Source organism: Ixodes scapularis, unplaced genomic scaffold (genome assembly GCF_016920785.2).
Source record: "Ixodes scapularis isolate PalLabHiFi unplaced genomic scaffold, ASM1692078v2 PGA_scaffold0__279_contigs__length_252992795, whole genome shotgun sequence".
Classification (NCBI taxonomy): domain Eukaryota; kingdom Metazoa; phylum Arthropoda; class Arachnida; order Ixodida; family Ixodidae; genus Ixodes; species Ixodes scapularis.
This window is the reverse complement of record NW_024609835.1, coordinates 96,823,580-96,841,768: the sequence shown is the minus strand read 5'-3', so window position 1 is coordinate 96,841,768 and position 18,189 is coordinate 96,823,580. Positions and strand designations below refer to the sequence as shown.

Genomic DNA, 18,189 nt, shown 5'->3' with positions numbered 1-18,189 from the left:
TTAGCGGCGAACGCCCGGAGGTTCCAACTGCGGTCAGAAATGCATGGAGAACGTGAGAAAATCGTTGTTTCTTCAGTATTGTGGGGATGTACGGAATGGCAATCATTTTTGACATAATAATGGAACATTTTAGAATAATTTTCGCTAAGTTTTGTGCCCCACAAGGACGTCACTTTTTTTAAAAAATTGCCTGAGCGGCATCATGCAGCAGACGACACGGCGACGTCACACCATTCACGTGACCCGCTCCGGCCAACCCGAAAAGCCCATATTCGCTGCGAGCAAAAATCGTCTGCTTCAAACGCCATTGCCTTGGAAATTGCCTTCTCAAAATTTGCACACGCATCCGATATTGTTAAAACTTTGATAAAATGCTCAGTGCTTTACTAACTTCACGACAGACTAGTTTTGAAAAGTGTGAACTCGCCGTTCATTTTTTAATCAGCCGTGTTGAGTCGATCTCCATGTATTCTCCCATAGGACGGGCCGCCTCCTGGAACCCTGAGTACCACGTGACTCGCGCCGATCCGCTCTGTCGGCCATGTTGTCGGCAAAACACGGAGTTCAAAGGATTGCGCTACTCTGCTCCGTAGGAGCTATATAGTGCTCTACAGAACACGAGACAAAGAAAGCAACGTTGCCAGCTAAAGGACGACAGACGCAATGGTAAACGCGAAGACTGAAAACGCTCAGCAATATAAACAGTGATAATTTAACGTTGTAAACTAAATTCTGAGCCATTCTAACGCTTATAAAAAGCAATATAGTCATTACGCTGCATTAACTTCCCTTTTGTTGAAATCTCGGAAATCTGGTGGTTGCGCGGTTTCGTATTCCTCAACCGCGCCCACCCGCGCCCCACCGGCGAAGCCGGGTACCTGGTTTAGTTTTGCGTTGACGCGAGGCCGTACATCTGCGCGCTATGCAAAAAGAAAGCTTCGAAAGAAACACGAATATCTTTCTACCGGTAAGTTCGTGGATGGTTAAAGTTCAGGAAACTGCTTTGATTATATAATTATATTTGTGAAATCGAAGGCAGTTGGTAACCATGTGTGGGACCCCGAGGGTCTGCCTGCATGCTCCGCTGCTTGCGGCAGTCAGAATGCATGGGAATATGTCGGACCAGAGCCGTATCTGTGTCGGACCTTTTCCTCTAGAGTGGTTAGTACGTATGATCTCTATGGCTGCGGTAAAGTGGAGCTGCGGCGGCTGCGGCAGATCGTGAGCGCGCGAATAATGTTTAAACAGATGCACTGGCCAAATGGACAACCTTCGTGAATATGTGAAGTTTCTAGACAAGTTTTCATGGGTCTACAATGTACACATGACACGGCTACTGTTGGATGGCACACTGGAAAGGATTCCTTTGGAGGTACGGTTGGCGTGGGATTTAAAAATGTCCGCGTGCACATTGATATGAATGGTTGGTATTCCCGTTGGTAGAACCAAATTTTGTAGTACGTTTGGTTGGTACCGTGTCCACTGCCTTTAGCCACTGATGACTGATCTGCAAAGAAAGCTCATTGATGCTAGCCTCACTACCACGCTGTGTAGCCCTGATCATGTTCCCTGTTGAAACCACGACCGACTTAGTTGAAACGTATTCAGAATTTCAGATACGGAATTTCACTCGTCCAGCATGTAATTGTGTTTGTCTAGAATATTAAGCAATTCAAGAGTGACTTGCACCCGGGGAGGTCTCGCTCGGCTGTCTGCCTCTGCTATAAAAATGCATAACAGATTAAGTTGTTCTCGCCTCTGCCGCATATGCTGTCATAGCAAGCGACATATTTTGCGAAGTCAGGCTTTACAAGATTATAGCAGCCTTGGCTGCGCCTTTATTTTTTATTATTTTTTCGTGCAGTGGATTCACCACATCAGTGCACTGTCCACGCAAGAGCTTGGAGAGGTTCCATATGGGCTCATAAAGGCAAGTTCTGCTACTGCGCATTTGCAATGAATTCAGCAAACCTAAATGTTTGGTAAGTTCACTATGGTACTGTATAAAATGAACGGCCTTGAAGGCTGGTTCACCTATTTGCATCTGACTGTGTTCAACGTTACTAGAATTAGGTTGGAAAACTGCCATAGAGCCTGCATTGAAAAAGTGGCTCCGATCCGTACTCGAGAGCCGAACTAAAGGCAATTGCAACACCGCCATTTCTCCCACGGCAGCAGCTACCACTCCGGGAACTGCGTGGCTGCACGCATTGGTTCAGGTCGAGTCACGCATGCTCTGGTGGCGCCATCTCAAACGGCCATCTTGCAGTACCTATATAAATCAACTTTCATGCTTTGACTCATCGCTATATAAAGGGTGGTGCTGTTGTCGTATCTAGTTTGGTCTCTGTGGACGCGAGTGGTTTGGGCTAGAAGGGCGAGTTTCCCAACTGAGTGTTCTAGTAAAATTGACTTTGTTTGAGTGTGGTGCATTCTCTCATAACTGCTGAAAACTGAAGCCCTTAGATAAAATTCATGTCTTGCATTTCTTACAAGTATGAACAACCATTGTTATGCCAACACGCGAGAAACGTGCCAGAAGCGAGTACAATGCCACCCGTTGCTTCCAAGGGCTGCACGGGGCACGCGCCTCGTGCTCTGGTGCACGCGTCACTATACTTGTAGAACAAATACAAACACATCAATGGGCTTTACCTCAACGAAAGAACACACGGTACGGGCTACCCCACCATCTGTGGGGTAGCCCTGAAATTGCATATAACTAGCCCGGAGGTTTCGGAGTACTTGCGAGATCCAATCTGCCCACCATCTGTGAGAAATGGTCAGTTATAACATTGTCAGAATTATTTCAAGTGCACAGGGCATGCGCACTGGGTGTGTGTAGAACTTTTGCACAGGCGAAGTTCGATGCCTCAAGCTGCTCGGGGGACCCAAAGCGTTGGGGCCCCCTATGCTAAAACTCTCTAATGATGCGTAAAAGGTTAAAAAAATATTGACACCAATCGAAAGAATTCTAGAGTGTGTGCCAGCAAGTTGGGCAGTTGAAAGGAAATGTGACACACTTGAGTACAACCGCAAAGGCAGGAAACTTCTGGAGGTGACATGAGACCACCAGAGGTGAAGCCAAAAGTGTGGAGGGACATGCCCCCAATGATGACCAAAACCAAGAGACGCTAGAGTGCCAAGTGAGCTCTCCTTTTCACCCAATGGCGTCTCTTGGTATTGCTCTTCGTTGGGGGCATGTCCCTCCACACTAATGGCTTCGCCTCTGATGGCCTCATGTTGCCTCCAGAGGCATTCTACCTCCATGGGTACAACAAAAAAGCTCAAATGTGTGCACCTGCCCTTAGCCTTACAGCGTCTGCTGCCCCAAACAACGTTTTCCCCAAACTGCCACCCTGCCCATGCAGGAAGACTGGCCGACCACACTGCGCGAGTTTGTGCGCCAGGCGGTGGAGCTGGGGGAGGTGCGATTTCGACCACCGGGGCCGTGTGTTCCCATGGGACTACCGGGGTTGCTGAGCAGGGGCATGACCCCGCAGAAGCAGCGGGAGGTGCCGGGACTGGCTGCCCTGGTGGCGGACGTCTGCAGGCAGGCACGGTGCACCAGCGTGCTGGACGTCGGTTCTGGCCTAGTGCGTGGCATTGGCACAGTCGCACGTGCAGTTGGTTTTCTGGCATTTGTAAGATTGAGTCGAATTCGTACGGCGGAAGCTTCGCACCCTGACGCCCGAGAGAGACAGGGAGTCCGCCCTTGTTCGAAAGTCTCGACGTGGTTCATTGTTTGAGGAGTGCACGTTACCGCAATATACCAAGCGAGCACTTATGCCAAAGTTGTAGGCAGTCGGAATGAATAGGGTTGGGCACTCCAAGAGCAGAAAAGCGAAAGCGTGTGGTAGTGCAGGCCCTCGTTTGATCCAATGGAACTGTATAGGAGTGGGATAGAGGCACGGTGGAACCCCTCATTTATAAAGCGGCCGTACCACTCTTACTAAGCATTCTTTGGACCAGCACTCTAGCGTCAAGCTTCGCTGCTTTGTGCTGGAGCACGCACATAACGCCTCACCACTTTGCGTCGGCTTCTCGGAGATGCAGGTGACACAAAGAAGCATCCCGGTTAACTCGGCGGGCTTGGAAGTTTGCTGGGGTGGGTGCTCGATATGTGCTTTGCCTATATTTTAGATGTTTCAAAAGTAGGGTCCCAGCACTTATTGCGACATAGGCGTATGCTTGGTATCTTGCGGTATGTGTAAAATGTAATTGCATCAAAAAAACATCATTACGTGAAAAATAAAAAAATTGCATGAAATACATATAGTTATAGATCATAAAAATAATTATATGAAGTACACAATGTGCATGGAAAATAATTTTATGAAATAGGCATTGAACAGGAAAATAATTGCATCAAGTACACATTACCATAAAAGCTCGAGCAAGTGCCCGCTCAAAATTTGGAGATAATCACGTAAAACGGGGGATGGGCGCTCCTTAGGTCAACAATATGTAAAGATATGTCCTTTGTGTATTTCCCCAATGTTACAGAATTGAGGGTTCGGCAGTTATTGTAGGATGGGCGGCTGCTCGGTATATTATGGTATAGTGCAGGGGTGGCCAGGTTAACCCAACCTAAGAGCCGCAAACAAAACCACAAAACTTCCAAGAGCCGCAAACTTTTGTCCAGAGAAATAACCGAAAATTGAACTAGTTTAAATCTGTCCAAGCCAAAAGCAGTCCAACTGTACGTAACACAGCAGTAGCACAAGACTACCAAACCGGAACCTGTCTTTCACTTTAAAACGCATTCCATTTATCTTTTGGAAGAAGTGCGGGGGTTGGGGGAGGGAGCCGGGAGCCGCACTTTAACACACGAAGAGCCGCATGCGGCTCGGGAGCCGCAGCTTGGCCACCTCTGGTATAGTGCATAAAAAGACATTCCATGAAAATGCATTACAGTAGTAATGTGCCGGGCAAAGAACTATACACAAAGTTTTTCTGAAACTGAATGTGCTTTCATGATTTATGCGGTTGCCTATAGAGGACCACATCTTTGGCATGAGTGACAGAGTGAGTACCTATTAGACTAAACGAAGGTCGTTGTATGCCCTGTCACTGTGCCACATCTATAGTCTCATGGGGCCAAGTTCAGAGTCAAATTCTTAGCAGTTTTTTAGGGTTTCATTAGTGCTGTGGTTGTTAAAAATATACTAGATTATTTTTTTCCTAGTTTCTGACTTTTGAGGGAAAATATCACATAGCAATGTGCATGTACACTGTGACCACCCTGAGGACAGAGCTTGGTTTCGAAAACCACCATACTTAAGAGAGTGTGCCTGTCTCCTACCCAACCTGCTAATATACATATAGTGACACAGAATTAATCCAGTGGATCAGCATCATCAATTTTACAAAACAAATGGGGATCTCATCAAAGAAGCTGAAGATAGCAGTCAAATCTAGAAAAATATTTGACCTAAAAAAGAGTTATAGTATAAAATATAATGTTTAAAGAATGGCATGTTTTTGCTTAACTACAAAGGGCTATTACTAGTACATACTATTTTTTTTTGTATCTGCCTTCCACTTTTTTTGTGATTCATCTGCACCAAACATACATTTTTTACTTGCTGTTGACAAAGCCAGCCTAATTTCTTACTCTTGGGTCGTGAAATCGACAAGATTGCATTAAGAGCATTTAGTATTTAGGAATGTCATATTTCCCTTATGCAGCCATGTCAGTAAGGTTCAGATTGAGCATGGTCAAAACCCTACCACATCATAAATCAAGTGAAGTTCAAGTCACACCAGGCAGAGCCCACGACATAACATAAATTACAAAGTAAGTACTCGACCAAAATTAGAAAATAATAATGAAATATTAACTTTTTAGCTCTGACAGCAGAAAAGCAGAAGAGGTAAATTGTAGGGTAGACCTTTATTTGATCTGACAGAACAGCATAGGGGTCTAGCAAAACCCCCAATCTTTAAAGCAGCCGGTGCACATGCATAATGCTTCACTGCCTTGCACCGTGACATCTTGGAGAAGCAGCTGACATGAAGGAATTCCTCTTGTTGGCTCGGCAGTTTCGAAAATATGCCGGGGGTGGGCATTTTATGTATACTTTGAGTATGGTATTTCAAGGTGAGCTTATTGCAACATGGGCACATGTTCGGTATTTTATGGCACGTTCTAAACAAGATGTCAGTCACCATGTGTGTATCATTTGACCAGTAGATATTTGTGGGCAGTTGGAAGCCCTCCATTTTTCGTGGCTAACGTGCTGTCACTAAAATGAGCATCGTGCAGGTTTTTAGTTCTGTGGTCAATGCATCCACGTTTCTCTGAAAACTTTCTACAAAACAAGGGTTTGAGTTTTTCCGGCATACCAGGGTCCCATATATCTTGTATCGGCTTTCTTTTCAATTTCGTGTAAAGTGTTAGTCACAAACAGTGGCACTGTTTCTTTCAGGGTTACTTGGCTCAAGTTCTTCATCACAGTTACGGGTTCAGAGTTATTGGCTTGGACTGCGAGCCTTCCCACTTGGAGAAGGCCAACAACCGCTTGAAACTTTGTAAGTATATGTAAAAGCTCATGGCTACCCATTTGCTATGATGTGCTCAATTTTAAAATGTAATGTATTCATCTAAAAAAAATATTGAGCTTCCTAGGAAGGTTTTCTTTGAAGGATTTTGGAATTCTATCTTTAGCGTCCCTCTAAAATCATGCTTGGCATTTCTCCTCTAGCTGGCTGCAGCAAGAACATTCACTACCACACTCTGAAGATTGACGACAGTATGCAGTCAGTTGCCAGTGTTGGATCACTTCTGAAGAGTTGTCCCCCACACGTGGAGTGCAGCTGCGGACCGCAAGAGACAATGCACAGGAAGTTCAACGGTGCTCACATGTTCCTCTGAATTGCTGTGCTTTAGAAGGTGGTTCTTTTTTTGTGCATATTTTGGACCAGTACAAAGTGAAAAGAGAAGCTGTTGCAGTGGCAACGACATATCTTGACAGCAGTCTCGAATGACGGCTCATGGTTTGTAGGCACTCTATCACAAACTGTTTGGTGTAACACCGTCAGGTGCACAGTACACAAACATATACGATAGTCACCCAGTCTAAATATGAATTGTTTATTTTTGGGTTTATTTTGTTCAGTGAATTGTGTAGTAATTTGGGGCAGGCATCCGTCTCACCAGATGCTATTTTGTCTAATGTCATTTGAGAAGCATCAATTTCTTCTTGGTGAGGAGAGATTTCTAAGCCACTGTTTTGTAGACAGTCTATGCAGTCCCTCTCGGGAGGTGGCACTACTGTACCAACAAGCGATAATAATAATCCCTTTCGCTGTGGTTAGACCGGTTACCTGAAAAGCCAATTTCCCTAAAAGTCTAGCATAGGGTATCTCCAAGCAACATTTATGCATATGCAATGAGCGGGTATGCCGACTTGTTTCCAGAGGGCCAGTTTGTCATGGTGGCACTTCATGCCTGTGGAAGATTGACACCCACCATGGTGTATCACTTCTGCCACCTGGAGCAGATCTGCGCCGTCGTCTGCATCGGCTGCTGCTATCACAAAGGTTGGCCCGTCCCTACTAGCTCCCTGTCGAATATTCCAACCTTGTCAACAAGTGTACTGTCTCGCATGTGCAAATAGGTGGGCAACATAGTTGGTTCTTGAACGCTTGATGACTACATGGAGTGTCAGCTGCACTGGATTTTCTTCCTGATTTGGTAGAGTTTGGAAGTGCTGTATCAGTCCGTGCTCAAGGCCTTTAAGTTTCCCTAAACTTCAAAATGAACCAAATAACCACTGTTGTAGATTTGCAGGTAGCGAGGCGTTCGCCCCATTTGGTGGCCAAACCTGCCTCCACATGAACAGTGGTGCTTCTAAAAGTGTATTCTAAGATTGTCTTGTCATAGCAATAACTGTATATACAGGGTGTTTCACGAAAGTAGGACAAATTCTATACTGCAAAAACTACACGTCGTAAGAAAAAAGGCTTGTGTCGTTTGTGTCCTGGGCCAGGGGCCTATGTAGGAAAATTAGTAAAGTCTGGCATAATTAGGTTGTTAATTATTTTTGCGTAAATAACTTTTTTAATATTGCTTTTAAGGGCATGGTTTCAATTGACAGCGCAGAAGAGGTTGGTTGCACTATTTCTCCGTGGGGCGCGGTGTCGCCGGGGCCGAGATGCGCTCCAATAGCAAACCCAAACTTGAAAACCCGTCGAATTTGTGCGGTTTGTCAGAAAATCGAAAAATGCTCCGCGTGCCATTTTATCGTGCAATTTGCCGATTTAAGTGTTTTTTGAGCAATTTTCTAATTGAAACCATGCCCTTATACCCAATATTAAAAAAGTTAATTATGCAAAAATAATTAATAATCTAATTATCTTAGACTTTAATAATTTTCCTAAATAGGCTCTTGGCCCAGGACCAAAATGACACAAGCCTTTTTTTTCTTGCGACACATGGTTTTCTCAATATCGAATTTGTCCACCTTTCGTGAAACACCCTGTATATGCCACAAGCATTCTAAAAACCCAAATAACAATCATGCTTGGCCTTTTTTCTTCCATTAAAAACTATACTCACCCCTTTTTTTCAAGGATACATTTTAGAAAAAGGGTGCGTCGCTGTCTAGTTACACCTTTAATTGGGTAGAAAGGCCATGCATGATCACAATATTTTTCTTTCTGAGGACACCAAGGGCATAGGTTGAATTATCGCTATAAAAAGACCAACTCAAAGTCCACTTTCGTGCCCTTTCAAACATGAGGTCCTTCCTCCAGATTGACACCATTATGGACTCAGGTGTGGGATAACAAAGAGGAACGTCGATGCAGGTGCCCCTTGGTTTCCCCTGAGTACTGCACTGGGACAGCTGTTGAGTCAAGGGCAGCTGGGTGGTGTCCCAGGCAGACTGCAGGGGCTGCGCCTGGCCTGCCAGGGGACACGGCAGTCTTGGAGAGATCGCTCCGGCCCCCAGCGGCAGGCACAGTCCAGGCACGTCCTCTACAGGGCATTGCTCGAGCGCACATTGCAGAAAGGTCGGTGCAGCGGCAGACTTGGTTGCAGCCGTCGCATGCACACAAGTGTATCTGTCCTTGCTTTTTTATTCGGACTGCCGTTGCGCCGATGTGCTGCGTCAAACGTTCAACCCGTCTTCACCTTATATTACCTACTCGTAATCCAAAAGCGGCACACCTATGCGGCAAGTTTCTATATTCACTTTGACAGCTATGTCTTCGTGTTTCAGAAGCAGTGTGCAGGACTTGGAAATAATTGTGTAAGAGTTTAGTGAACAAGATGTCGAATGTGCCTAACTACCACCTGCTTGTCACCGATACAACTGAGAAAGTAAGACCAGAAATAGGGTAGGTTTCTTTAGTGTGGTACAGTAACTCCTCCTCTCCCAGCTGCACAAAATGCGACACAGAATGAACAGGTGAAAGCTGCTTTTCACCCCTTGCCTCCTAGTAACAAGCGTCACTTGTGCCATCCTTTATGGAACATAAAGCCCGACCACGAGTGTGACTGGTGCGTCTGTTTTGGTGCTTATTTAGCACGCTCTCTGTCAGACGGCAAAACCATCCCTGCTGCTCCATGTACCTTGCATTGTTTGCTTTGCTGTTTGACAGAAAGAGAACGCTCTAGTTTGCCAAAAAAAGAAAAAGTAGTCGCTTGTAAGCGTTTGCGTTAAAACAAGTTGGCTTTGGTGCAGAGGTCCATTTAAGCCACCAAAAAAATGCAAAATCTTTTTTTTTTTTTTTAAGTGATATAATGCTTTGGGCATATGTGACAACGAAAATCCTTCATTCAGCCTTTCTGAATTTTTGTAATTGGACAATAATTTGATAGACAGTGACAAGAGTAATGAAAACGATATAAATCGTGCAAGTATTCAATCAACTTCGGCGTCTGCACGTCTGTGGGACTTGGACCAGAAGTCCCGATTCAGAGCGAGATACCACACCTGGAAGTGGAGGAAATGTTTTCTGTCTTATTTCCAAGCAAATTGAGTTTAAAAAAAAAGTTTGCTGCATGTTCCTCAAAGGGAAAAAAAAAAAAAAAAAAGAGTGTGTAGGCAAGGGATTAACAGGTTGACGGTCATAAATGGTGAGCTCTCATTATACGTGCAATGGAATGTGCTTGTCTGGGCCTCAAACTTGGGCAGTAAAATTGCTGATTTGTTGCACTTTGAGTAGAACACAAAAAATTGTGCCAGTGTTTCGTGCGTACCGTAACTGTGTGCATTTTTATTTTAAAAATTTCGGCGGTCTATAAATAAATGGCAATATTTCCGCTTCCTTAAAATTGCATAAGGCATAAATTTTTTTTTTTTTTAGATTATTTGAGGCCACTGAATAGCTTTAGCTTTCCAATGCAGAAACAAAGTGTTCTGCAGACACCACCACTTAGCTTTTTAATCTGGTGCATTTTGGCCGTACACCTACCATAAAATACCGGACAAGCGCCCACTCAAAATTTAGAGATAATCGAGAAAAAAAAACGGGGGATGGGCACAAGTCCGGTCATCAATTTTACATATCAGTCTACCGTGCATATTTTCTCAGATTTTAGAAATTTGGGAATGGGCGGATGTGCGGTGTTCTATGGTAGCCTTCGACCCACGTTTTGCAATTCCAGCCATCATTGTTCAGAAGTATGTTAACTTTTTGAGCAACGCTCCCATGTGCACATACGGGTCTCTCGTACGGCTGCTATTGTTCATCTGCAGCGCATCGCTAAAGCACACACCATTCGGCGTGTCACAATGCAGACGGGCTGCCATGGAGGAAGTCGAAGCGACACATGGCAAGGGACAGCCACACGGTCTCATTTGAAGCTTACGTGGATCACATCATGCAGGACGTTTCCTGCGAGTCGGGTATGTGCCACTGCGGCGAGGCTATGAAATTATGGGGCTTCAAATCAAGGCTATGGTCACAGACCGGATGAGAACAACATGGAGGTCCTTTAGCCATCCTACCTCCAGCAAGAGCCTTCTACCTTGGACAAAACCATGCTCAATAAAGGCCGGGACCACAAGCTATAGGCAACTGTCAGCAGGTTGAACCAGTACTTAATCAACGAGGATTACAAAAGATCAGGATCATTTTCGCACAGATGGAGGATTTATTGTCTTATATTTATTTTTGTGCCTTTACTACAGCGTGTGTATCAGCACCTCACATCTATTTCCACATTCCTACATATCCGTTATGTCCCATAAAGTGTCTTTGATGCTTAAATAAACATGACGGTGAATGAACAAGCTTACTCCACACACATTGCCTAATAATAACTTTCACAAAGCTATCTCACAAAAAAAGTGGTTCCCTGTGTCAAAAAAAAAAAAAAAAGGAACAAAAGAAAACGGCTACAACTGCCGAATTTCCCGAAGGCACAAAGTCCTAATGATGTCCCTGGGTCTTCCAGAGGGATGTGATAAAATTTATTTGTGAGACAACACTGAACCCGGTTCTTTTCCAGGGAATCAGTTGGGATGAGAAGGGGTTCCCCTCTGCCACGCTTGCAGAAGAGCAGCGCACGGGCTGGCGCAATCTCCTCGAGGGACTGCAGTCCGAGGCCAAGAAGCTGCTGCCAGCAGTGGGGACACACGCAGTGAGTTGCATGTCCTGAGTTGCACACCGTAAGCCACGTGCTTCCAGTCGCGCGCTTCAAGTCGGCGCCTCGAATCTTGCACCTCAAATCTCGAGTGGCCAAAGCCATGTGTTGCAGGTCGTGTCCAAGGTCTCGTGTTTGGAGTCGCACTACTTGAATCGCGTGGCACGATACTCGAGTCATGCGCCGTCAGTAGCGCAACTAGTCATGTGCCTCGAACCACATCTCCAGTGACGAGGCCAAGGTCGCATCCTGCATGGCCAAGGTCGTGCTTCTCTAAGACCGCGCTTCTTCAGGTCACATGTCCAGAAGCGCCGTCTGCAAGTGTCTCCCACTTCCAGCTGCTGCAGCAGCTCCTCCAGCCCGTCTGGGAGGAGCTTGTTGTGCGGGACCGCATGGCCTGGGCTGGGGAGCTGGGGCTCTCGTGTCGCGTGAGCCCCGCCTTCGTGGGCTCTCCCCGAGACCTGGCCCTGGTCGTGCTGGGACCTAGGCCTCCGCCTGGGCCATGTAGGCCTCCAGCTCCGCATCCAGGTGACCTCGGGTGCGCGCCATGTACGCCTCCAGCTGCCAGTCCAGCTGCTGACGGTCCGGCTGTGCCCCACCGCGACGGCCCCCACCGCGTCGACGCTGGCGCCGGCCTTCCCCTTCTCGCCTGTGAATCAGAAGTGTTCGGGTCAACAGACCGAAGTTTAGACAAGACGTGCAGGTGACGGCCGAGGACACAGAACCCGACTGTACCCCTTCCGAGACAAAGGGTTACTTGCAGGGTTTCGGGTGGAAGACCACTGATGGCCGTACTGCGCCAAACGAAGTATGGTGTGTCCCCCAAAAAATATGTTTTTTTCACAGCAAAAATAAACTAATAATAATAATAATAACCTTCCCTTTGCTTCAGAAACAAATATACTCAAGCTACAAATCTGCAGCTTGACAGCATGCCGAGCTTTTCGTTCGTTTTCATCCATGTCAGAAAGGGAATGCGTGGTATGGAACGTGGTTATATATACGCATTTGACCGCAGCATGACATGGATGAAAACGAACGAAAGGCTCGGCGTGCTGCGGCTCAGCGTCTACGCAGACAAGCACCACCAGAGCTTCGCCCCAATCAACATCATTCACCACGTGGAGATGCTGTTTTTTTTTTGTTTTTTTTGCCCTACACGGCACGGGAGCACGTGCTCACGAGCACGTGAGCTCACGATTAGGAGCATGTGCACCCGACGGCGGATGGCCATACAGACATGGCTAGCTTCTAAGGAGCTTCGCCCCTAAAAACAAAGATTATGAAGTAGCTTTTAGAGCCCATAGGAAGCTTTCGAAAGAGCGCAAGCACCACATGAAGACTTGTGTGCCAAACAGAAATCCACTGCGGCGGCGCGCCGGAATATTCTCTTCCGGCGTAGGCCTGGAGAAACGTGTTCAGTTGACAGCAGCGGGGACTTCAGTGGCAGGAATGGCTCCGGTATAACTTGCAGCGGCAGCGGCGTAGCGCCAGGGTGCACAAGTCTACCACGTGACAAGTGGTGGCTCCTGCGGGCGCCAACTAGTACAAATATGTTCCGCGCCGGAAATATAGCTCTAAAAATGTTTTTGTTTGTTGTAAATTCAGTTCATAACATTCTTTTCCCATCCAGAATTTTTTTTTTTTCCTTTGCATATGTCTTATGTTAAGCAATTTGGACTTCCAGTGCAATGTTGGTGCAACTTTCTCAAATTTTGGCAAAACTTAGCAGGGTACGCACTTTGGCATGGCAATCACATCACTGCATGTTGTGGCAAAGTGCAAAAACGAAGGAAGGCACAATTAGAAGAACTACCATAAAATCCCGTATGAACGCCCTCTCCCAAGAGATCACCCGTCCAGTTTTTCTAGCTACATATCCATAGCAGTGATGTGATTGGCCTAAGCCCTTTTGGAGCACCTTTTGGAGCACCTTTTGGAGCAGCCAAAACAGTGTTTTGGAGCAGCAAAAGTGGCTGTTGGAGCAGCCAAAACAGCGTTTCGGAGCAGCAGAAGTGGCTTTTGGAGCAGATATTCTTAGAAAAATAAAAATATTTGTTTTAATTGCTGGACAAACGAAGGGAACTTTGTGGTATGTTGTGACAGAACTCGCTGTTTGTGTTTTACTGCTGAGACATCCCACAAGTGCACAGTGTTATAGGCGTTGCCGAGCTATACCAAAAAGAACACTTGCCACCGTTTTACTGGTTCCCGACGTGCCAGATTTTTGTCAAAAGTAAGCAAACGCAAAAATATGAATTGCAGGCGTCCCGGCTGGCGCCTCTGTCATGCAGTCATGTTCACACGCACGTGAGGGCAACTTCAGCAGGCTTGCAGTGGCACGTGCTTCGTTGCGTGGGCGGAGACAACGGCTGTTCAATCGAAACCGAAACAATGCCACACCCCTCCGTCGCCAACTGGTTCCCAAAATAGTGTGCAAAATGTAACTGTCCAGCATACAAAAAAAAAGCAGTCGAGCGGCCTGTGCTTGCCAGGCCGCCAGGCGATGTACAAGCTAAATACACAGGGAAAAAAAAAAAAGCCTGAGCACATCGATGCATGACATCACGAGCCAGGGTCAAAAAGTTCTTGGAGCGCTTCGTGCAACGACCAAACTCGAAGCAAACAAGCGCACTATGTGAGTTCAACGTGCAGACATTGCCTTCTTTGTTTTAGCTCACTTCTCTTCACCAACTTTCTTTCGCGGCAGATTTTTCACGTACCAGGCTCCCTCTCAAAAGGAAGTCCACCGAGAGAAACCTAGGTAACCAATATTTCGACAAGCAGTTATTGAGTTAGAGTTTTTTTTGTAGTAGAGTATGATTTAAAGAAGGCCAGGAATGTCGATGAACAAGTTTAGAAAGCGCCATATCTGCAGCGACGTAGGGACGGCAATACCCGACGTCGTGCGACCACGGTGACTGGAAGGCAGGAACCGAACACAGTTTTCCCACGGCCGTTGCTTTCAAGACCGGGTGCTTCAGCTCACAAAGTACATCCCGCCGCGCGAAAATGTGGTTTTGTTTCACAGCATGACGGCATGGCTGGCACCAGGCGCACTAGCGTCGGAGCGTCCGCACACGCCCGCGTCTATCGTTGAAAAAATTAAAGAAAGACGCGAGACGAGATTTTCAAGACGACGAGGGACCAGGACACGAGCAACGCTGGGCACGACGGCGCGAAACACGATACGGCGGCAAGGAGGTTAGGACGGCGGGAAAAAAATATGCAAGACCGGGTGGACGATTGATGCAGGGTACTTTCTGTCAAGCGGCCGCTTGTGCCACCTAGCTGACGCATGCGCAGTCACGGTTCTCAGTTTAGTTTCGGTTTTGAAAGGCGACCGAAATTGCTTCTTTGGCGCGGGCTTGGTGCAGATTACCTACATTTTGGCAAAATGTAGCAGGATGTAGCAGGGTTTGCCCCTTGGCGCAGTTTGGCGCAATTGGCGCAGCAATCACATCACTGCCATAGGCAAACAATTCTGAAACACCACCCACCCCCCCTTGAATCCCGCGGTTGATGTTACTCCTCTCGGACATCCCGCGATATCCGACAGGAATCGCATCGGCTCTGCAATTTGCGTTATCGGTACACATGACAAGTGAGCTGGCAGCGGGTTCCCACATGTTTGTAGTAGCACCGTGAATCCCTAATTTGTCATGTCCGTGATCTGCATATGCGATAATCATTCTCGTGACATGTAAATTCGTAGTGGGCTCCAGCGTGCTTATCGCACCATGAAACATGAATCTGCTGCATACGCAACCTGGGACATCCATTCCCGTGATATGCGAGCTCGTAGCGGGTTTCCACGAGTTTTTGTTGCACCAGGGAACCAACTTTGCCGTGTATGCAAAATCAGCTCCCACGTCATCTGGTTGATAGCGGGTGCTGTAGTGTTTACCGGTTATTTTTTTATAAACTTTTGCTGTTTCATTCCCAAAGATCGCCCACCCAATATTTTTCACCATTTATCTCTTCAAAACGTGTGGGCATTCATACGGAATTTTACGGTAGCAGTGTGTGAAAACAACAAACTACATAAAAGCAACACTGCCAGCAAAGCAGATTAAACTCCCAGAGGAAGCAGGACAATACATCCGCCGGTGCTGTGCGCTTTGTTTTCATATTTGATCTTTTTCCTGGCCATCTAACTCGTCAGGCTCGTCGTAGGACGCGGGACGAACGTAACCGCACGTCGTGAAATCCAAACTTCTAACACACTGCCTCTATGAAGAGTTCACTGAAACCACGCCAAATCGTCGTAAAATGTGCAACGTCGCATAATCTGAGGATGTATAATCGGGGTTTTACGTAGTGCCCCTAGTCGTTCTTGTTCAAACTCGCTCGTCGACCACACTCACCACCGTCTGGGAGTTCAGACGATGATGCTGCCACCATTGAACATTGCAACCAGTGAGCTAGAAAGCTGCGAGAAGACACCTTGTAAAATGGTTGCGAGGCAGCTGCCGCAATGAAACAGGGCGAGAGTGCCTCACTCCTGGTAAAACTGGACAATTACTATGGCAATCGCATCTCCACACCGTGGCACTCGCACTGTGACACATTCTCATTTTTCTTCCCTGTTCTCATTTTTTACAGAAATGAAGCTATGCCATGAAAAAAAGTTAAAGCTCACCATGTGAAGGTGCCAGTTATTTGACAGTGAGCCCTTCAATTCATAACACAGTATGCTGTATAAAACTGACCATAAACACACATAGTTTAGTAAGAGGCACCGAAGCCACTCATAGTGAAGCTCACAGCCCAGAGTCAAAAGGATGCACCTTTGCACTCACCTAAACTGTCCCATAAAATTGCCGTTACTCCTGGGCTGTCTCTGGTAGCCCCTCTGCATCCCTCGACCTGAAAAAGGTGGGAGTCAAATTAAATCAAGGGATCAGTTAATTCATCCTCCGCAGACACCACAAACAGCTGTGACAGAATTAGATTCTCAAAAACTACCAGACATACAAGGGCCGCCTGGAAACCAAAATGACTAAAATTACCCTTAAGAAAAGAGGGATATGACAATACACAAAAATGTTTCTCAGCTTTCTAATCTCAACAAGAGAGATAAATATCTCGAGCGTGAATAAAACCTAGTTCAGAAATAAAAACTTCAAATACAGCAGACACCTGATGCTAGTCCCCTTCTTCTTTGAACAAAATTCTGGTCCCACTATATATAAAAGAAGAAAATTATAGTTTTTATACATTACAGGAGAATAATTGCAACTCCTTGCATACTTACATTGAAGTGATTCAGCAGTTAAAATTCCTCTGAAGCTAGTATGCCCCCATATCTGCTAAGGCCCAGCCCGAATCATGCTAGCTGAAATGTAGACCAGTCATTCCACAGTGCCATTTGATGATCAGGTAAGTTGCACTGTCATGTCTAGCCATTATTAGCGATGTGAGCGATCGAAAGCATCGCTGTGGTCGGCCCACCACAATTGGCCGAATGCTGACTATGACGTCAGCAAAGGATGTCTCATCGACAGAAATAAGAGGAATGTAAGAACTTCAATTTTGACGGTGTTGGCAGTGTTGCTTTGAAAGTGCTATGATTTCAGGCTTCCACCATGCCCATTACAAACACCATCGAACTTGTTGTTCCAAAGGTAATGACGTCACAAAAGGTAACCATACGAGGGCGCCACCGAAACATCTCGCCGCCAATAGTCCTAGACAGTGTGAGAACGACGGGGCATCTCTTTCCCATGTCGAGCCTCCAGCAGGTGCCTGAAGCTTCTAGCCATACTTTGGCTGCACATGCACATTCCAAGTCCACAAGACGCCTGAGGGTTATTGAAGGCAGGAAGTTTGTGCAGGAGACCGGATAACTGAAAAGCCTCCCTGCAGCTCTCATCATGTCGGTGGCTAGAACATTTCCATACGGGCATCGACATCTTGATGCGCAGAACTACCGGTATGGGACAATACATTGTTCTGTCTTGCCACGACAATATATAGTGTTGATGTTTTAAGTGCTTTTAACACTCATTCTGATGTTCCCTCTGGTATATCTTTTTACTTATTCTAATTTGTAAGCTTTTGCTTTTTTATTTTTTTTTTTGTCCGTTACATTGTATATTTGTATTATACGGCTGAGGACGAGGGCCAACGAAAAAGGTCTAGTGTGGACTCATTCAATTTACCCACACCGGCCTTCACCGGTGCAGAAAAGTTAAGCACGGCGTAGAAAGGCACAGGCGGTGAACTTCTGGTACACGTTTTGACATTGGCCACGCTCGCAAATCGAATGCACGCAGCCGACGCGGGTAAATTGAACGTGGCAAGCGCTGCTGCGTGCGCGTGCTGTGTCCAGTGGCGCTTGGTGTGGCTGCAGCACTCACCCCTGTTGGGCAGCCTCCCCATGGGCCTCATGCCCAGCCGCGCCCTGACGAGGGGCCAGCTGGTCGGGCCGGGGCCCAGCCGCAAGCCAAGCCGAGACTTTATGCTCCCCGTGGGACCCAGGCGCTGCTTCAGGCTCCTCTGCAATCCGCGGGTCGTCGCAGTCAGCGAGGCGCCCAGAACGCGCCTCCGACCGGTGGGCTTAAAGTCTTATTCCGCCCGTGCATCGA

General features: G+C 46.7%; 1 protein-coding gene across 2 annotated transcripts; it reads left to right on the top strand.

Annotated features, from left to right (window-relative positions):
* The first annotated feature begins 1,136 nt into the window (after window positions 1-1,136).
* Window positions 1,137-12,471, top strand: LOC8031790 (protein RRNAD1). Of its 2 annotated transcripts, XM_029972128.3 has the most exons (10): window positions 1,137-1,372; window positions 1,865-1,930; window positions 3,372-3,596; window positions 6,432-6,534; window positions 6,708-6,857; window positions 7,423-7,545; window positions 8,815-9,018; window positions 10,752-10,859; window positions 11,511-11,596; window positions 11,938-12,471. In XM_029972128.3, the coding sequence occupies exons 1-10, from the start codon at window positions 1,262-1,264 to the stop codon at window positions 12,304-12,306; spliced, it is 1,545 nt and encodes a 514-aa protein (XP_029827988.2). In that variant the 5' UTR covers window positions 1,137-1,261; the 3' UTR covers window positions 12,307-12,471. The 2 variants fall into 2 exon arrangements, with proteins under 2 accessions (XP_029827988.2, XP_040079394.1); XM_040223460.2 differs by having other exon boundaries at window positions 1,156-1,372; window positions 11,465-12,471.
* The last annotated feature ends 5,718 nt before the right edge of the window (window positions 12,472-18,189 follow it).